This window comes from Trifolium pratense, linkage group LG1 (assembly GCF_020283565.1).
Source record: "Trifolium pratense cultivar HEN17-A07 linkage group LG1, ARS_RC_1.1, whole genome shotgun sequence".
Classification (NCBI taxonomy): domain Eukaryota; kingdom Viridiplantae; phylum Streptophyta; class Magnoliopsida; order Fabales; family Fabaceae; genus Trifolium; species Trifolium pratense.
In genome coordinates, this window is record NC_060059.1 from 3,790,705 (window position 1) to 3,805,141 (window position 14,437).

The window sequence follows — 14,437 nt, forward strand, 5'->3', positions numbered from 1 at the left end:
TTTGAGAGAAATAAATTAGGCGTGGACACTGACCCAATTCCTGCTACTGGCATAGGAGAGCCATCAGCAGTCATTACTGACATGGATGATGAAGAATTTAAAGACAAAAAAGACTTGCGATCATATGACATGTGATGCGATGCTCCAGAATCAAGGATCCATACGGAAGAAGACAAGTTAGAGGGGGTCAAACCTTCAATAGAGGAGACAGACGTAGCATGAGGCTGAGTGGCAAGAAACTTTTGGAACTGCTCAGCAAGGTCAAACACTCGTGAAGTAGTCTCGTGTGGGTATACCTGACCAATACCAAAACCAACTGGAGAAGGAGCAGCATCAAAATTGGATGCTGAAGTCATACAATTCATTCTACTTGTTTTCAACAATTTTGAGCATTGTGCTTTCCATTGACCTTTCTTCTTACAAAATGCACATTCATCAATATCAACCCCAATTCTCCTTTGATGTTTACCTTTGTGAGAAGGAATAACAATCTCATATGGAGGATTCAAGAAAGTTTCGTTGTCCATTCAATTATAACCAATCGCAAATGTTAAAAGAGTGGATATCAAACACCAAACACAAAACAAACCAAAACCAAAACCAAATTAATGTGATCCCAAACAATGCAATAAAGTGGCCCTCCTTTTGTTACGAAAAAAGAAAGAAGCAATTCCAAGCAATTTTTCAATGAAAGATACAAACGGTGGCCTACCCTGTTTTTGCCTCAAAAATTCAATTACAATCAAAATGAGATTGGAACCAATCAACAAGATACATGAGATAACTAGATAACCCCTGTCTAGATAATCCAATCAACAAAATTACCAAATTAATCCAACGAAACGAGAGAAAAAAAATAAACAGTACCCAATTGTTGTTTCCGTTCTTCAATTAGTTTCTTTCAATCAATAGGCGGAATGAACCAAGCTCTTTGATACCATGTTAAATATGCTTGGATCTCATCCCCAAAAGCTAGCTCAAAGGGTGAGGTTGCCCTCACATATTTATACACTTCACATCCCGGGAACCTAAGCAATGTGAGACTTCAAACAATCTCAAACAACACAACAACACATTCAACACTTTTGTCATCAAACAGGTATCACTCAAAAACCTCATTTCTTTACTAGTATAACTAACTAACTAACTAACCAACTGATATAACGGATTTTTATGTTTGATATGTTTCAAAGTGCTTAATTAAATTTTTACTTTATTGGTTACTGGAATTGGTGTTAGGCTTTGCCATATGTTCGTTTAGTAGGCGAATCATGGAAGATGACGAAAGAGAGAGCATTTTTTGAGTCATTGTCGTTGAAAGAAAAGGGTAAACTGTGTCCGGAACATGTGCCAGAAGTTTATCATTTTGATCGTACTATGTCTTTGATCGGTATGCGTTATTTGGAGCCGCAACACATAATCCTAAGAAAAGGATTGATTGCTGGTGTTGAGTACCCTTTGTTAGCTGAACATATGTCTGATTTCTTTGCAAAAACACTCTTCTTTTCGTCTTTGCTGTTCCATTCTACTACTGATCACAAACGCGATGGTATGTATGCATGTACTTCGCGCCCTCTATTAATTGATACTAGTTTTAAAATTATATATCGTTTGCTTAGAAACCGTATATATTAATTGATGCAGTTGCTGAATTTTGCGGCAACGTGGAGTTATGCAGGCTCACTGAGCAGGTCGTGTTCAATGACCCTTATAGTAATCATTGGACTTCTCCTTATCTTGATCGCGATGTTGAGGCTATTCGGGAAGACAATCTACTGAAGCTTGAAGTTGCTGAACTGAAATCAAAGTATTAATATATGTCTCATTTTTTTCTTTTATTGTTAGATTTTTTATTTCTAAATTTTCCATGTTCCTTTAGGTTCTGTGAGAGGGCACAAGCACTACTACATGGAGATCTACATACTAGTTCGGTCATGGTTACTCGCGAATCAACTCAAGTATATGATCTTGAATGTGCATTTTATGGACCAATGGGTTTTGATATTGGAGCATTCCTTGGAAACTTGATTTTGTCTTTCTTTTCTCAAGATGGACATGCTGATGAAACAAATGATCGAAAAGTATGTCCTCTTTTCGCACACATCTTTTATGCTGTTCGTCTCATGATTGGTATTTTACTTTAAAGTTTTGTATTTTGTATTTTACATGGCATTGAAAGGTAAATGAAATAGCTAGATTTGATTTTGACACTTAAACTGTAATTGTTTTTCCTTGTCTAAAACACAGTGTTATGCAGGGTTATAAGGAATGGATTCTTAAGACAATTGAAAACACTTGGAATCTTTTCCACCATAAATTCACTGCACTTTGGAATGAGCATAGAAATGGGGCTGGTGAGGCATATCTTCCAGCAATCTATAACAATCCTGAGGTTCAGTTGCTTGTCCAGAAGAAATACATGACAGATTTGTTTCATGATAGTCTTGGATTCGCCGCTGCCAAAATGATTTGTTTCTTGATAATCCTGAGGTTAGACTCTTCATCATAATTTTAATAAAAAAAAAAATTTGAATTTCAGATAAAATAAGCATATGCAATACTATAAATTACTCTTTTATTTTATTTTATTTATTTGACTGACAGGAGAATTGTTGGTATGGCACATGTTGAAGATTTTGAATCAATTACTGATGCTGCTAAACGGGCAACCTGTGAAAAACGAGCGCTTGATTTTGCTAAGATACTTCTCAAAGAAAGAAGAAAATTTGAGAGCATTTCTGAAATTGTTTCAGCAATTCGGCAAATTTAGTATCTTGCTTTACAAGTTATTACCTCTTAGTCTTAGCAGATGAAGCATAATTACCAAATAAGACTGCTTTTATAAGATATTACCTCTTCATCAATAAATATGTAGTAAATGAATTTTGTGTGATTACATAATGTTTCATTGGAACTTTATTATTAAATAAATAAGACTGCTTTTATAGTTCTACTAATTCAATTTTGTAATTTCAAAGCTATCTGGTTTAAATTTTATGGTTCATCTATGCGAATCGAACATGTGAGGTTTCTGAATCATGGTTTAATTACCTTAAACTTCTCAATCAAACCATTCAAATAAACCAAATCATAGACAATATCGGTCTACGGTTCAACATGGTGAATTGTTCAATTCTATTTATAAAAGGAACAAGAGCCACAACTAAATAAACATAATTCACAACTACATTTAAGGACTAAAAAACTATTTTACAAGGACCAATTACTAGCAAAACATATTAACAAATCCTCCCTTAAACTGAATTGTATATTACAATTACTTTAATTCATAGAAGATACACATTCCTCACATACTTCTAAGCTTTAAGAAAGATTCTAACTTCAAGGGCTTGGTCATGGTATCTAAAATTGAACCGGATACATCAACTTTTTTTACTTTTACTTATAATTAAGGTTAGAGCGAGTAGCTAAGAGAGCGCAGTGCCACATGATAGGGAAAGATATTATAACTAATTGTCGTATTATATATTTAAAATCAAATTGAACTTTTTCGAGGCCATTTTTTTACCCAAATTTTTGGGCTAAGCCCTAACTTAGGTTGTTTGGCCTTTGGATATGCCATGCTTTTACAAATGAAATAATCATGAGAGTTTTGCACAAAACCCAAAAGTGAACAAATGCCTCGAAAATACGGCTCGAGGTTGAAACATTGACATCGTATATGGAAAACAAGAGTCTAATTCATGCACGACAGTTGATATATCCTTTAACCTCAACCGAAGAACTAGTATACTTATACATAAAGTCTCACATTATTTAAAAATTGAGACTAATGGTAATTTATAAATAATGTTGTAAATGCTTTATTCATGGCGACATCTTTCACAAATGGAAAAAAAAACTATGAGGGATTTTCACAAGATCTCAAATCAAACAATATTTCAAAATGTGGCTTGAGCTCTAAACAATTAATATTTACATATTTTTTTTTAATGATGAAAATGGATGAAATGACGGGTTCGAGCCTCAAAAGATTACAAAACATCATAAGTGAAAAGTACGGGCCTAAAGCCCATATTTTATACAAAGACCTACCACCGCACTTATTGCGCCTCTTGCTTGGAAGTGTAAAAATGTTCATTTAATATGTTTAGGTTCTAGAGTTTGATCGCCTCCTATACATGATCAAAAATGAAATTTTAAAATTTTATACCTTTAGATTCTAGAATCCTAAATTATGTTTCTATTATAGAATATGAAAACTATTTTTAATTTTTTACCGAGACAAATTTATTTTCTTTAATTGTTTACACTTTTAGATATGGATGTTCCTCACGATTCTATCTTAAATGTGAGGATAAACATTGATCATAAAGTTACAAAGTCTCTTCCAGTGATGTGATTGATGCAATGTCTGACTTCTCAATAACGTGAAGATCCACAATTTTAGCTGCAATTTCAAACTTTGCATCATTCATTCTTTAAAACGTCAAATGTTATGTTAATAGTTAATTTGTTAGTTTTAGCTTGAAATGAAAATTGAACTCGAGACCTCCTTATCAATCCACTCATCGACTCTTTTATATCCAATCACCAAGTACAACTATACATTAATTATTCATTAATCTATAATGCAATAACCACCAAAGTTTAGTTTTTTATATAAACAAACTATAAATGGAATGTGAAATACTAATAATAAAACAAAACTAAAAATAAAATGGTGATTGGCTATTTCAATAATGTGCCAAGCAAATTGCTATCTAATATACCAATTTCATACAATGAAGTCAAGAACACCCTTGTACGAAAACTTATAATTGGGGTCATAAGAGCACGCGTATTCAAACGATACACCTATAGTCATTCATCTTGTCCCACAACATTAATTTGTACAAGAATCCAACATTATACACGGCACATCTTAGTCACAATGACGACAACTGCAACAGAAGTTATTTGACTTCAATAACTATATGTTCCTAACCTTCTGATTTTTAGAATAAAAGAGTCTCACTAACATGAAATTCAGCCGAAAAATAAGTAAAACTTTATCGATGATTATTTCAGTTAAGATTTGAATTGAGTTCTCCGAAACAATTCATTTTTAATCTGATCTCACTTACAACTTGAGTTCAATCAGAAGCCGATTATAAGTTACTTATGATGTGCCATAAGAACACGTGTTAGTATTTGACTAAAATAATTACTAGTACTATGCATGGATGGAGTGAGATTTTCAACACCTTCAAGACTTATTGTTGTATTTTTTTTCCTTGCAAATTTTTTTTGAGAAAGCTATTGGAATAACTTAATTCATGTAATTGCTTACAAAGACAAAATATAATATCAACAAAATATATGGGCATCCTAAAATCCTAGTTGAAGGCCACACATGTCTAAATCCTACATAAAATAGTTCCTTCTTTCTATAGGTGACCCCTCAAAATAGATGTTACATAATTAAGGACAAAATTATGACATATCATTTGTACCCCATGTGTGAAGTTTAAACTATTCTTGTTAATTGTTAATCTCTCTTTACCTTTTCCAAAAGTTTACCCTTCTCATCCTTCTTTTCATCTCCAAATAAGCTGTCAACATCATGTTGAGTACAACTCCAATTTGAGCAGACATAAGAACCTATTTCTCAAAAGATGCAAATATTTTTCTCAAAAAAAGTACTCATTGATTCATCTTTGATTTATATATTTATATATCATTGTTACTGCTTAGCAATAGTTGAAGGTGAAACATTGTTCACTATTGTAGCAGGTGACCAATAATCAGCACCATTAGTACTTGCCACGTGTAGGGTGCATCCAACAGGGATCAAACACAAACCTCTGCTCTTCAAATCTTTTTCCACTTCTTCTCCATTGTTATCTCCGTCCCCCTGAAATAACGCATACAAAATCAAATATCTTATGTCATCAAAGAGTTACCTTAAATGGATAAACTGTCACAACAATACTTTGTTCAATGTGAACATATTCAGTAAGACAATGCTCAGTATTGTCCCTATCAAAGTGGTCCCTCCCTTCAACTTACCCTTCCTTCAAACCTTCACTGGCTCTATAATTTGTTTGTTTATAAAACAACATAAATAACCTTAAACATTTTTTAAAAAACATTCATATTTTCTCGCTTAACCATTGATTCTGAGTTCGATCGTGAATTTGGACATACACCAACGTTAAAAATTTTAGGAAAAGTTACCGCTCATTTAAGTCCTACAAGGATTGAGGAAATAGTCTTCGCAGAATAGTATTCACAATTGCACGTGAGACGCATACTCATCTTACACAAAATTGATATGACATTAGTAACGATGTAGTTTGTTGATTGTTTGTCTTTCACTCAAGTGTAATTATTTTGTATATATATATATATATATATATATATATATATATATATATATATATATATATATATATATATATATATATATATATATATATATATATATATATGTCGTATTCTCATCCCTCCATTAGTTATAATAATACATGTCAAATTCTTGCTATTGAACTAACACGTCATGGTGTATGAATATCACTAACATATAAGAATTAATGAACAATATGAGATTTATGATGAGAGATGAGACTCACATGGTGATTTTGAAATTGAATTTGTGAAGGTTGCAGGTATGGAGAGCACAGAACCTGAACTTGATCATGTAAGAATCTTATGTAACCAGTAGCCTCGTGAAGCACTGAAGCTGTATCAGTCTGCACATGCAATTTCAGTTAACAGTTTCCAAAATCTAAATTCAATTAACAAATTCCTAATTTCCAAAATTTAAATTTACCTTGCCAAAGGGAGAAACAAGTTGTTGTAATGCTGCAATTCTTTCCCCAAGCTTCTCCTTTTTCTGCTAATACAAAAATTAAATGTTACATTTTTTATCATAGAAAAGGATATGTCATGTTTGTTTGACAATATTATTGACATGCAAATGTTAGGTATCCCACTGAATGTTTCAGAATCACGATGACCCGCTATATATGATTTTCTGAAAGCTACGCGGTGGGTCACTGTGATTCTGACATATAAGCGGTGATACCAAACATACATACATGTCCATTGGTTTTCTTTGTTTACCTTTGTATGTCCAGTTGAGGTGGGGTTGTTCTCTGCTTTGCTCTTCTTAGGACATCTCTGCCCTCCAACACCTGCTTTGGTCCCAAGTTCTTGTCCTCCTCCTCCTCCTGACCCATTCCGCTTTTTCTGCAAACCCTTTAATAATAAAAAATAAGATTTAGAGAGAGAAAATAAACAAATAAATAAATAAATAAAACAATCAACACCAACATCATTCTTAAATAAAAACAGACATTGGGTTTAGTGGTTGTTGTTAAGGAATTGAAACCAGTGTTGGCATGATTGCATGAAGAAGTTGAAGAAGAATCACTTGAAGTGATGACAGATTTCTGAGGAGTTATTATGACGTTGGTTTCAATTTCCATATCATTTTGATAGTTTCCAAAACAAAGCATTTTAGGTGGGTTATGAAGAGAGAAAAGAGAAGCTGAAAAGGTTTGGTCCACACCAGCAAGACCCAATTCATTATCATCTTCTAATAGTAACTGAGAGAAACTGGTCCCAGTTGTTGTTGTTGGTGTGGTCAAATGGTCCATTACTTGAAGTTCATCAACTTTGGTTTCCATTAAAAACAAAAATGATGTGTTTGTTGATGAAATGATGTTGATTTCAAAGATTGAAAATGAAATGTAGGAGTAGAGAAAAGAGGGTTATATATAAAAGAGAGAAATAAGTGGGATTGATTTGTTAAGTGGCAGTGAGGGTAAGAGACATTTGTAACCACGTTTGTGATGTTATGTTTATGTGTGAAACCAAAATCAGATAAGAAATGGATAGCTAGTTGGTCCAGCTGTAATTGACACTGGGTTTGATCAAGAGAATTACGGTTTAATTTTTCGCAACTGCGATTGAGATAACTGAAATCACTTGATGTCAGACTTGACTCTGAACCAGATTAAACGATTCAATGAGCCAAATAGTGGCGGTGAAAAAGAGAGAGAAAATCAGAGAGGAAAGTAGTAAATGGAAAGCGTTACACAGAGAAAAAATGTTGGCTGGGTGAGTGGGCTATTTCCAAGGATATCTTTGGTTTTTGGTAAGGAAGTATGGTCAAACCCACCTGGCCCGAGAAAACCGTGTTTGTTTGTGCTATCCAATGCATCATTTCAATTCCCCCTATTATCATCATCACACCAGACATTACTTCTACCTTAGACTCATAAAATTGGTTTTCGTGTTCTTGTTTCAATCAATTTTGAGGTTAGAGTATTAGATTCTCGTTTTTAGGACAAACTGTACTAGTATTAAGTATATACTCCTAATTTATGTATATGGTGAATTTGAAAAAATTATGGTATCTTCACCAAAAAGAAGTTTCTTTGAAAAAATATAGTCTTAGAAATCGTTTAACTAAGTGTTAAGAGGTGAAGAACTACTAATTTGAACCAACAATCTAGTAGTATATCAAATATCTTTGCTGCTACCATCTAAATTATGTTTCATAGTATTTTGTATTTTTCACGCGTAATTGTAGATATTAATTTATTGAAGTAATTGAAATATATGCAGGAGTATTTATAAACATATTCACCGCTTCCAACAAATAATTTTTGATGGACACAGAACGACATTATTTTATTGAAATTATATAGTTGTTTTTACCGAATCAAATTGTCTCGCTTTAATTTTTGTAAACTTGAGGTAAATCTAAATATGACATTTAAAATTTAAAGACTAAAACAAGTGTTCCATTCGAAAAGATATACTCCCTCTGATCCTTAAAATATATATATTTTTTTTACTTTTTAGATACTTTGAATAATTAATGTATCTAAATTGACATGAGAGTAAGCTAGATACATTAGTTACTCAATGTATCTAAAAAACAAATTTTTCTTATATTAAGGACCAGAGGTAGTATAATTAAAAAGGGATTGTAAGATTTAACTTAGCTGACGATATCAATATTTTTAGGTTTGAACATCATAATTTTTAATTGAGTTCGGGATCTTACAGCTGTGTGTGCAATTTTCAGGTAAAGTTTGTCATTTTGTCTACACACCTAACAAAATATATATAAGAATTAAAAAGAAATTTAAAAGTAAAATGTATTTGATATAAAATATAGACCAAATGCATTTGACATTTTAATTTGTTTATATTTAGAATTTAATTTATATTCACTGTTAGTGTAAAATTATTTTACACATGCATCCAATAATATACTGACATATCATGTATGATATTTAAAAACACATGATGTGTCACATTCATTAAATGATGTGGCAACACATCATTGGATGTATGTGTAAATAATCTTTACACTGACAGGACACAACCATTAAACTCTTCTATTTATACTCCCCCAACCTTAACTATAAATAAAACCTATTTTTTAGATTCATTGAATAACAGATGTATTTTGTCTACATTATAGATCAGATACATAAATTATTCATAGACCAGATGTATCAGTTATTCAATAAATATAAAATATTAACTTTTACTTATAATTATAATTAAAAGATGGGTTGTATTTAGTTTTGGAGGGATTGTTTGATTTAATTCACCCTTTTTAAAAGGGTTATGCTAACTAGTATATCCACCTCACTTGTGATGAATCTAAGATTTAACCCTATATCAACGAAAACTTAAAACTCTCAACTTTGACCAATGATTAATTTGTCATATTCTATATTTATAGCTGAATTGTTAGTATGAATTTTTACACCTCTGACTCAAAATTTTGAGGTCTTGAGACTTAATTACTTGGACTTTTAAGCATTCTATATTTTTACATAAAGAAAATTGACTCTAAATCACCTCTCGTTAATTCCACAATTTGTCTCAACTACAACAAATCTCGAAAGAATTCAGGTTTGATTCCTAATGGGAACAATTTTAGGTCAAATTTTTTACTTTGCGGCTGAACTCTATATTACTAGACCTTTTTTCTTAGGAACCATATGGTTAATACTAAAAAAAAATTAGGGCCTTCCCCCTTCTTTGTTTTTTAAGAAAATTAGAGCCTTCTGTTTTACTCATTAGCATAAAGATATAATAATCTAAATATTTAAATAATTATGTGTAATAGCTTAAAAAATTAAGAGTCTGTTTAATAAAATTAAGCTATAAGTTGGCTTATAACTGATAAATTACCCTGCAGCAGCCACCTGGGAGCTTCCGCGAGTTTCTGATCCGGCCACTGCGGAGGTGTGTGTGCAATATATCGTAGTGTTCTGTTGGCGGTCACCATTGAAAGCGACAACATCGAAGTCGTCCGGTTGTTGAATGGTTCTCGCGAAATCCCTAACCTGTTTCTATGGCCCATTTGGAGCCCAACAGAGTCTGGCTATAAGATACACCCACCCCACCCCCCACCCCACCACCTCCCCAACTTGTTCCTATTTTGGCTATGGACTTAGTCCATTAATATAATTCTTGTTCATTCAAAAAAACAATAAAATTAAATAGATAAAAAAAAAAAAACTAATTCACAGGAGAGAGTACAGAATAGGAGAATGGATTTTCTCCATTACACGAGAAAAATAGTAAAATCTTAACTTAGCTAATTATCAATGTCATGTCACAAATCTGAACTTATCCTAAAATTTAGTTATTAAATTTCACGTATCTAAAAAGAAGTTAAATTTCAACCCAGTATAGTAACAATCATAGGCAATACTTTTACTTAAAAGGTGAGTCATCTATTCACCTCTAAAAACAATATTTGCGGTGTTTATTTTTTTAGTATTAAGTAGTTTAATGGTTAAATGACTATTAAATTTCAAACTTTAATTTTCATATTACTGTAATATCTCTATTAACTAAAATAATATAGGTTTTTTTTAATCTACCATTTCATAAATTGAGGGTATATGTGCATCAATCAACGATAACAAGCTATATACAAGTCCACATTTGCAATTTTAAAAGTTTATTACAAGTTTGTTATGGTACCGCACTCACTCATAAGACTTGTTCTTATTGATTGATGAACATACGCCTCCCCAAATATGTAATATATTCGCATAAACACAATACCTCAATATCTTTAAGGAGATAATTGGAGGAAATTAAATACATAGTATTTTATTTTTTTTCTCCTATTTATCTATCTCACTCATTTTTTGTGATTCATGAGTTATTACTAATCTGCATGCTCTAGACGACAAGTCCATGCTACATACGTGTAATGCCTCAAACCCCATAATCTAACCGAAACAAAAACTTACCCTGCCTCCTCAATGAATACGACAACATTTTCCTTTCAATTCTTCATCCAAATAAGTACAAAATCCCACTGTACCCTATCAATAAATCCAAACTAGGCCTCAAATAAGACAGAAAAAACCCCTTACAACCACCAATTCCTCTTCTCTTTGTGGCTTCAATTTCTTCAATGTTGGCACTCCCATTATCATTCATTCCTCCTTAAAACTAACCTCATTAGTTCACTCTTAAACACCAATATTATCCATATTCCAACACCCCAAAAAATACACTACCATACATATCATGGATATTTGGTCATGGATATCTGAACTCCCCAACTCAGTTGAGTGGAACCAGTCCGACTCTGACTCCGACTCACCACCGATATTCGAACTCGCTAGTTATAAACAGCTAGGTGACGACGATTCAACTCGCTCTATTTACCTCAAAGCAGAACGAACTTTAAGTTCAGACTCGGAGCCAGTAGTAACCTTCATGGTTTTCTTACAAGGCTTTCATCCATTTGACACACAAAAACCACTTTGGGTTTCTGAAAAGTGCACAATCTCTTCAGAAAATCCTAATTTTCTCCCTCTTCTTCTTCAACTCCTTCAAGAAATCATATCAAACTCACCCACTGCACATGATAGCACATGTCCAAGGTCTCAGCTTCAAAAACTGAAACCTGAACCCATCGCATGGATCATAGACTCGCACACACCGGAATCTCTCTCCATTTTCTTCAACCTTGTTTTCACCATTCGTCTATTCTGGCTATGCGCTTTTGATGCGCCTAGCGAAGCTGGTTCTCTCTATTTTCACTCACTCCTCGCGCCAATTCTCGAAACGGCGTCATCTAAGAAACTAGCTTCGGTTCTAAGAACCTTCTTCATAACCGTAGGTGTAGACACTGAACTATGTTTCATGCGCACCCTTGGGTATATAATAGCAAAATGGTGCATTATTAGAGAGTTAGGCGTAGGATTACAAACACTTGTTCCTACAATGACGTGGCGAAATCCAAAATTCTCTTATGCGGCGGAGTCTCATGGTTTTTGGATTCTGAAAGGCTACGCGCCAGTTATGACGATGAAACTGGCGCGAAGCAATGAGCAAAAAAGTAAATTTCATGGTTTAGATGCTAAGGAGTCGATAATCAGATACGGTATGGCGCACCACCAACTGGAGGCACATGTGCAGTTAGAGTACACCGTTGGATTTTTTGATGGATTCATTCAGGTTAATGCACGTGTTGATAATATACGTCTCCACGTGGCGAGGCTTGGTTTTAAACATGGTGATGATGTGGATTTTGCTGAGGAGAAACATTTTCCTTCTCGAGCTCGGGTTTGGGTTGGTCCAGAAATTGGAGCAACTTATGTGGCGGGTTTGAGTTTGGGCCGGTCCACGGAGAATAATGAGAGAGAAGTGGAAATTGAGAAAGTTGTGAAGGGTAATTTTGAGAAATCTACGATTTCAAAGGTGAAAGCGTCTGCGAAGTCTTCAAGGAGAATGAAGACTAGGAGTTGGAGAATGGATCAAGAAGCGGAGGGAAATGCAGCGATATTTGATGTTGTTTTGCATGATAATATGACGGGCCAAGAAGTGGGCTCATGGAGGCCTACGGGTGATGACCCAGGTCATGGATTGAGGGGAAGATGTGTCGGGGCAAATAGACCGTTCAGTAAGAGCGGGGCGGTGGTGATAGCTGGGGATGAGTATGGAGAAGAAGTAGGGTGGAGGGTTAGTAAAGAGATGGAAGGGAGTGTGTTGAAGTGGAGGATAGGGGGTGAGTTTTGGGTTAGTTATTTGCCTGACCAAGCTAAAGGTTCTCATTTTGAAACTAGATATGTTGAATGGTGTGATGAAGTTGATTTGCCTCTAATTCATGGAAAATTACTTTGATTAATGTATGTAAATAACTATATATTGAACTAAGCTGTATGGTACTTTAATTTGGTTTAGGCTCCAACAAGGAGTAGTATATATGTAAGTCATTAGTGAAATAAATGCTTTATGTATATGTATACAAGTACTTTCTTTTACTGTTACTGGATTTATATATAGTTACACATCTGATCTAATGCATTATGTTTTTTTTTCTTTTCAATGGGGCCTAGTGTAATATGTTTGGCAAACTGAAATGAATTAAAATTGTTAATTAAACATTTTTTTTTTTGGGATGCATGGTAGTACTGTATATATAGGATGAAGTGAGTCTATTGACTAATTAATTTGTATTTGGCTAAGAGCTAAGTAAAAAATTTCACCAATTATTACAAATTCTCTTTAAACTTGAAATAGTATGATATGAGTTTTACCTCTAATTATTTTGTATTATAACCTTCCGATTTTTAGGAGAGGGTAACCAATAATTCAAAATTCGACTGTAAAATTAAATATAATAAAAAGTTGTTTCCACTAGAAAGCTTCCCCCGCCGAACTATTTGTCCTACCCCATTATTGGTTTCTTCATCATAAATTGGAAGGCTAATCATATTCTCTAAATCAACCCTCCCCACCCCAAACAAAGTAATTAAGTATGAGCAATTATATATGAGTTTTTTTTCCTAAAAAAATTAATATATCATAATGAGATATCTAATCTAGAATCGGTTTAAAGGTAAATTCAATTATTTTTAATGAATTTTAATAAAATATTATTTTTGTTTTCAATTTTTTATTATTTTAAAATTAAATTTTATTCAAATCGGACCATTTTTAAATGGTTCATATTAGATACACCTTAAAATAATATTTTTTTTTACACGCCTTAAAATAATATAGAAACATAAAATTCACAATATCGTTCGTAACACATAACTCAATTGTCAATGTCAATATTGTTAAAACGAACATCTCCACATCAATGTTCAAACCAAAGATCTCATAACCAATCATTAGTAGTTGGTTTAATGGTGATTGTCGCTGAACTTGGTAGGGAGGACCGCAGTTCGATCCCCGCAACTGCGATCGGGAGGGGGCTGAAACCACTTGATACCAGAACTGACCCCCGAACCAGATTAAACTGGTGGTGAAAACCAAAAAAACAATCCAATAATCTCATAATTGTATATATAAGATTTAGGTAGAGCTTACGGGTTCATAAAATAAAAGAAAATCACAACACTTCTTTTGTCAAAAAAAATAATAAAAAATTTGTGAAGTGAGAAACTGATAATAGCCATAAAATAAAAGAAAATCACAACACTTT

At 33.2% G+C, this 14,437-nt stretch overlaps 3 protein-coding genes across 4 annotated transcripts; 2 read left to right on the forward strand and 1 right to left on the reverse strand.

Annotated features, from left to right (window-relative positions):
• Window positions 1-1,088: 1,088 nt before the first annotated feature.
• On the forward strand, window positions 1,089-2,954 carry LOC123902803 (methylthioribose kinase-like). Its single transcript, XM_045952598.1, has 6 exons — window positions 1,089-1,099; window positions 1,240-1,549; window positions 1,645-1,807; window positions 1,880-2,081; window positions 2,258-2,490; window positions 2,605-2,954. The coding sequence occupies exons 2-6, from the start codon at window positions 1,279-1,281 to the stop codon at window positions 2,768-2,770; spliced, it is 1,035 nt and encodes a 344-aa protein (XP_045808554.1). The 5' UTR covers window positions 1,089-1,099; window positions 1,240-1,278; the 3' UTR covers window positions 2,771-2,954.
• Window positions 2,955-5,025: 2,071 nt separating this feature from the next.
• On the reverse strand, window positions 5,026-8,047 carry LOC123902806 (transcription factor bHLH113). 2 transcript variants are annotated; one of them, XM_045952602.1, is made up of 5 exons: window positions 7,302-8,047; window positions 7,069-7,203; window positions 6,776-6,838; window positions 6,576-6,695; window positions 5,026-5,857 (listed from the first exon to the last, which is right to left on the reverse strand). In XM_045952602.1, the coding sequence occupies exons 1-5, from the start codon at window positions 7,632-7,634 to the stop codon at window positions 5,687-5,689; spliced, it is 822 nt and encodes a 273-aa protein (XP_045808558.1). In that variant the 5' UTR covers window positions 7,635-8,047; the 3' UTR covers window positions 5,026-5,686. The 2 variants fall into 2 exon arrangements, with proteins under 2 accessions (XP_045808558.1, XP_045808559.1); XM_045952603.1 differs by having other exon boundaries at window positions 5,272-5,857; window positions 7,069-7,194; window positions 7,302-7,746.
• Window positions 8,048-11,331: 3,284 nt separating this feature from the next.
• Window positions 11,332-13,307, forward strand: LOC123902805. The gene has a single exon (XM_045952600.1). It carries the CDS (start codon window positions 11,527-11,529, stop codon window positions 13,126-13,128), a length of 1,602 nt encoding a protein of 533 aa, XP_045808556.1. The 5' UTR covers window positions 11,332-11,526; the 3' UTR covers window positions 13,129-13,307.
• Window positions 13,308-14,437: the final 1,130 nt, after the last annotated feature.

Bases quoted from the DNA above. Each gene is read 5' to 3' on its own strand.
- LOC123902803 (XM_045952598.1), top strand. From the start codon at position 1,279: ATGACGAAAGAGAGAGCATTTTTTGAGTCATTGTCGTTGAAAGAAAAG. The intron at 1,550-1,644 runs GTATGTATGCAT...TAATTGATGCAG, and splicing joins TACTGATCACAAACGCGATG to TTGCTGAATTTTGCGGCAAC. The intron at 1,808-1,879 runs GTATTAATATAT...ATGTTCCTTTAG, and splicing joins GTTGCTGAACTGAAATCAAA to GTTCTGTGAGAGGGCACAAG.
- LOC123902806 (XM_045952602.1), bottom strand. From the start codon at position 7,634: ATGGAAACCAAAGTTGATGAACTTCAAGTAATGGACCATTTGACCACA. The intron at 6,839-7,068 runs GTAAACAAAGAA...TTGTATTAGCAG, and splicing joins CCTCAACTGGACATACAAAG to AAAAAGGAGAAGCTTGGGGA. The intron at 5,858-6,575 runs GTGAGTCTCATC...GCGTTATTTCAG, and splicing joins TTCAATTTCAAAATCACCAT to GGGGACGGAGATAACAATGG.
- LOC123902805 (XM_045952600.1), top strand. From the start codon at position 11,527: ATGGATATTTGGTCATGGATATCTGAACTCCCCAACTCAGTTGAGTGG.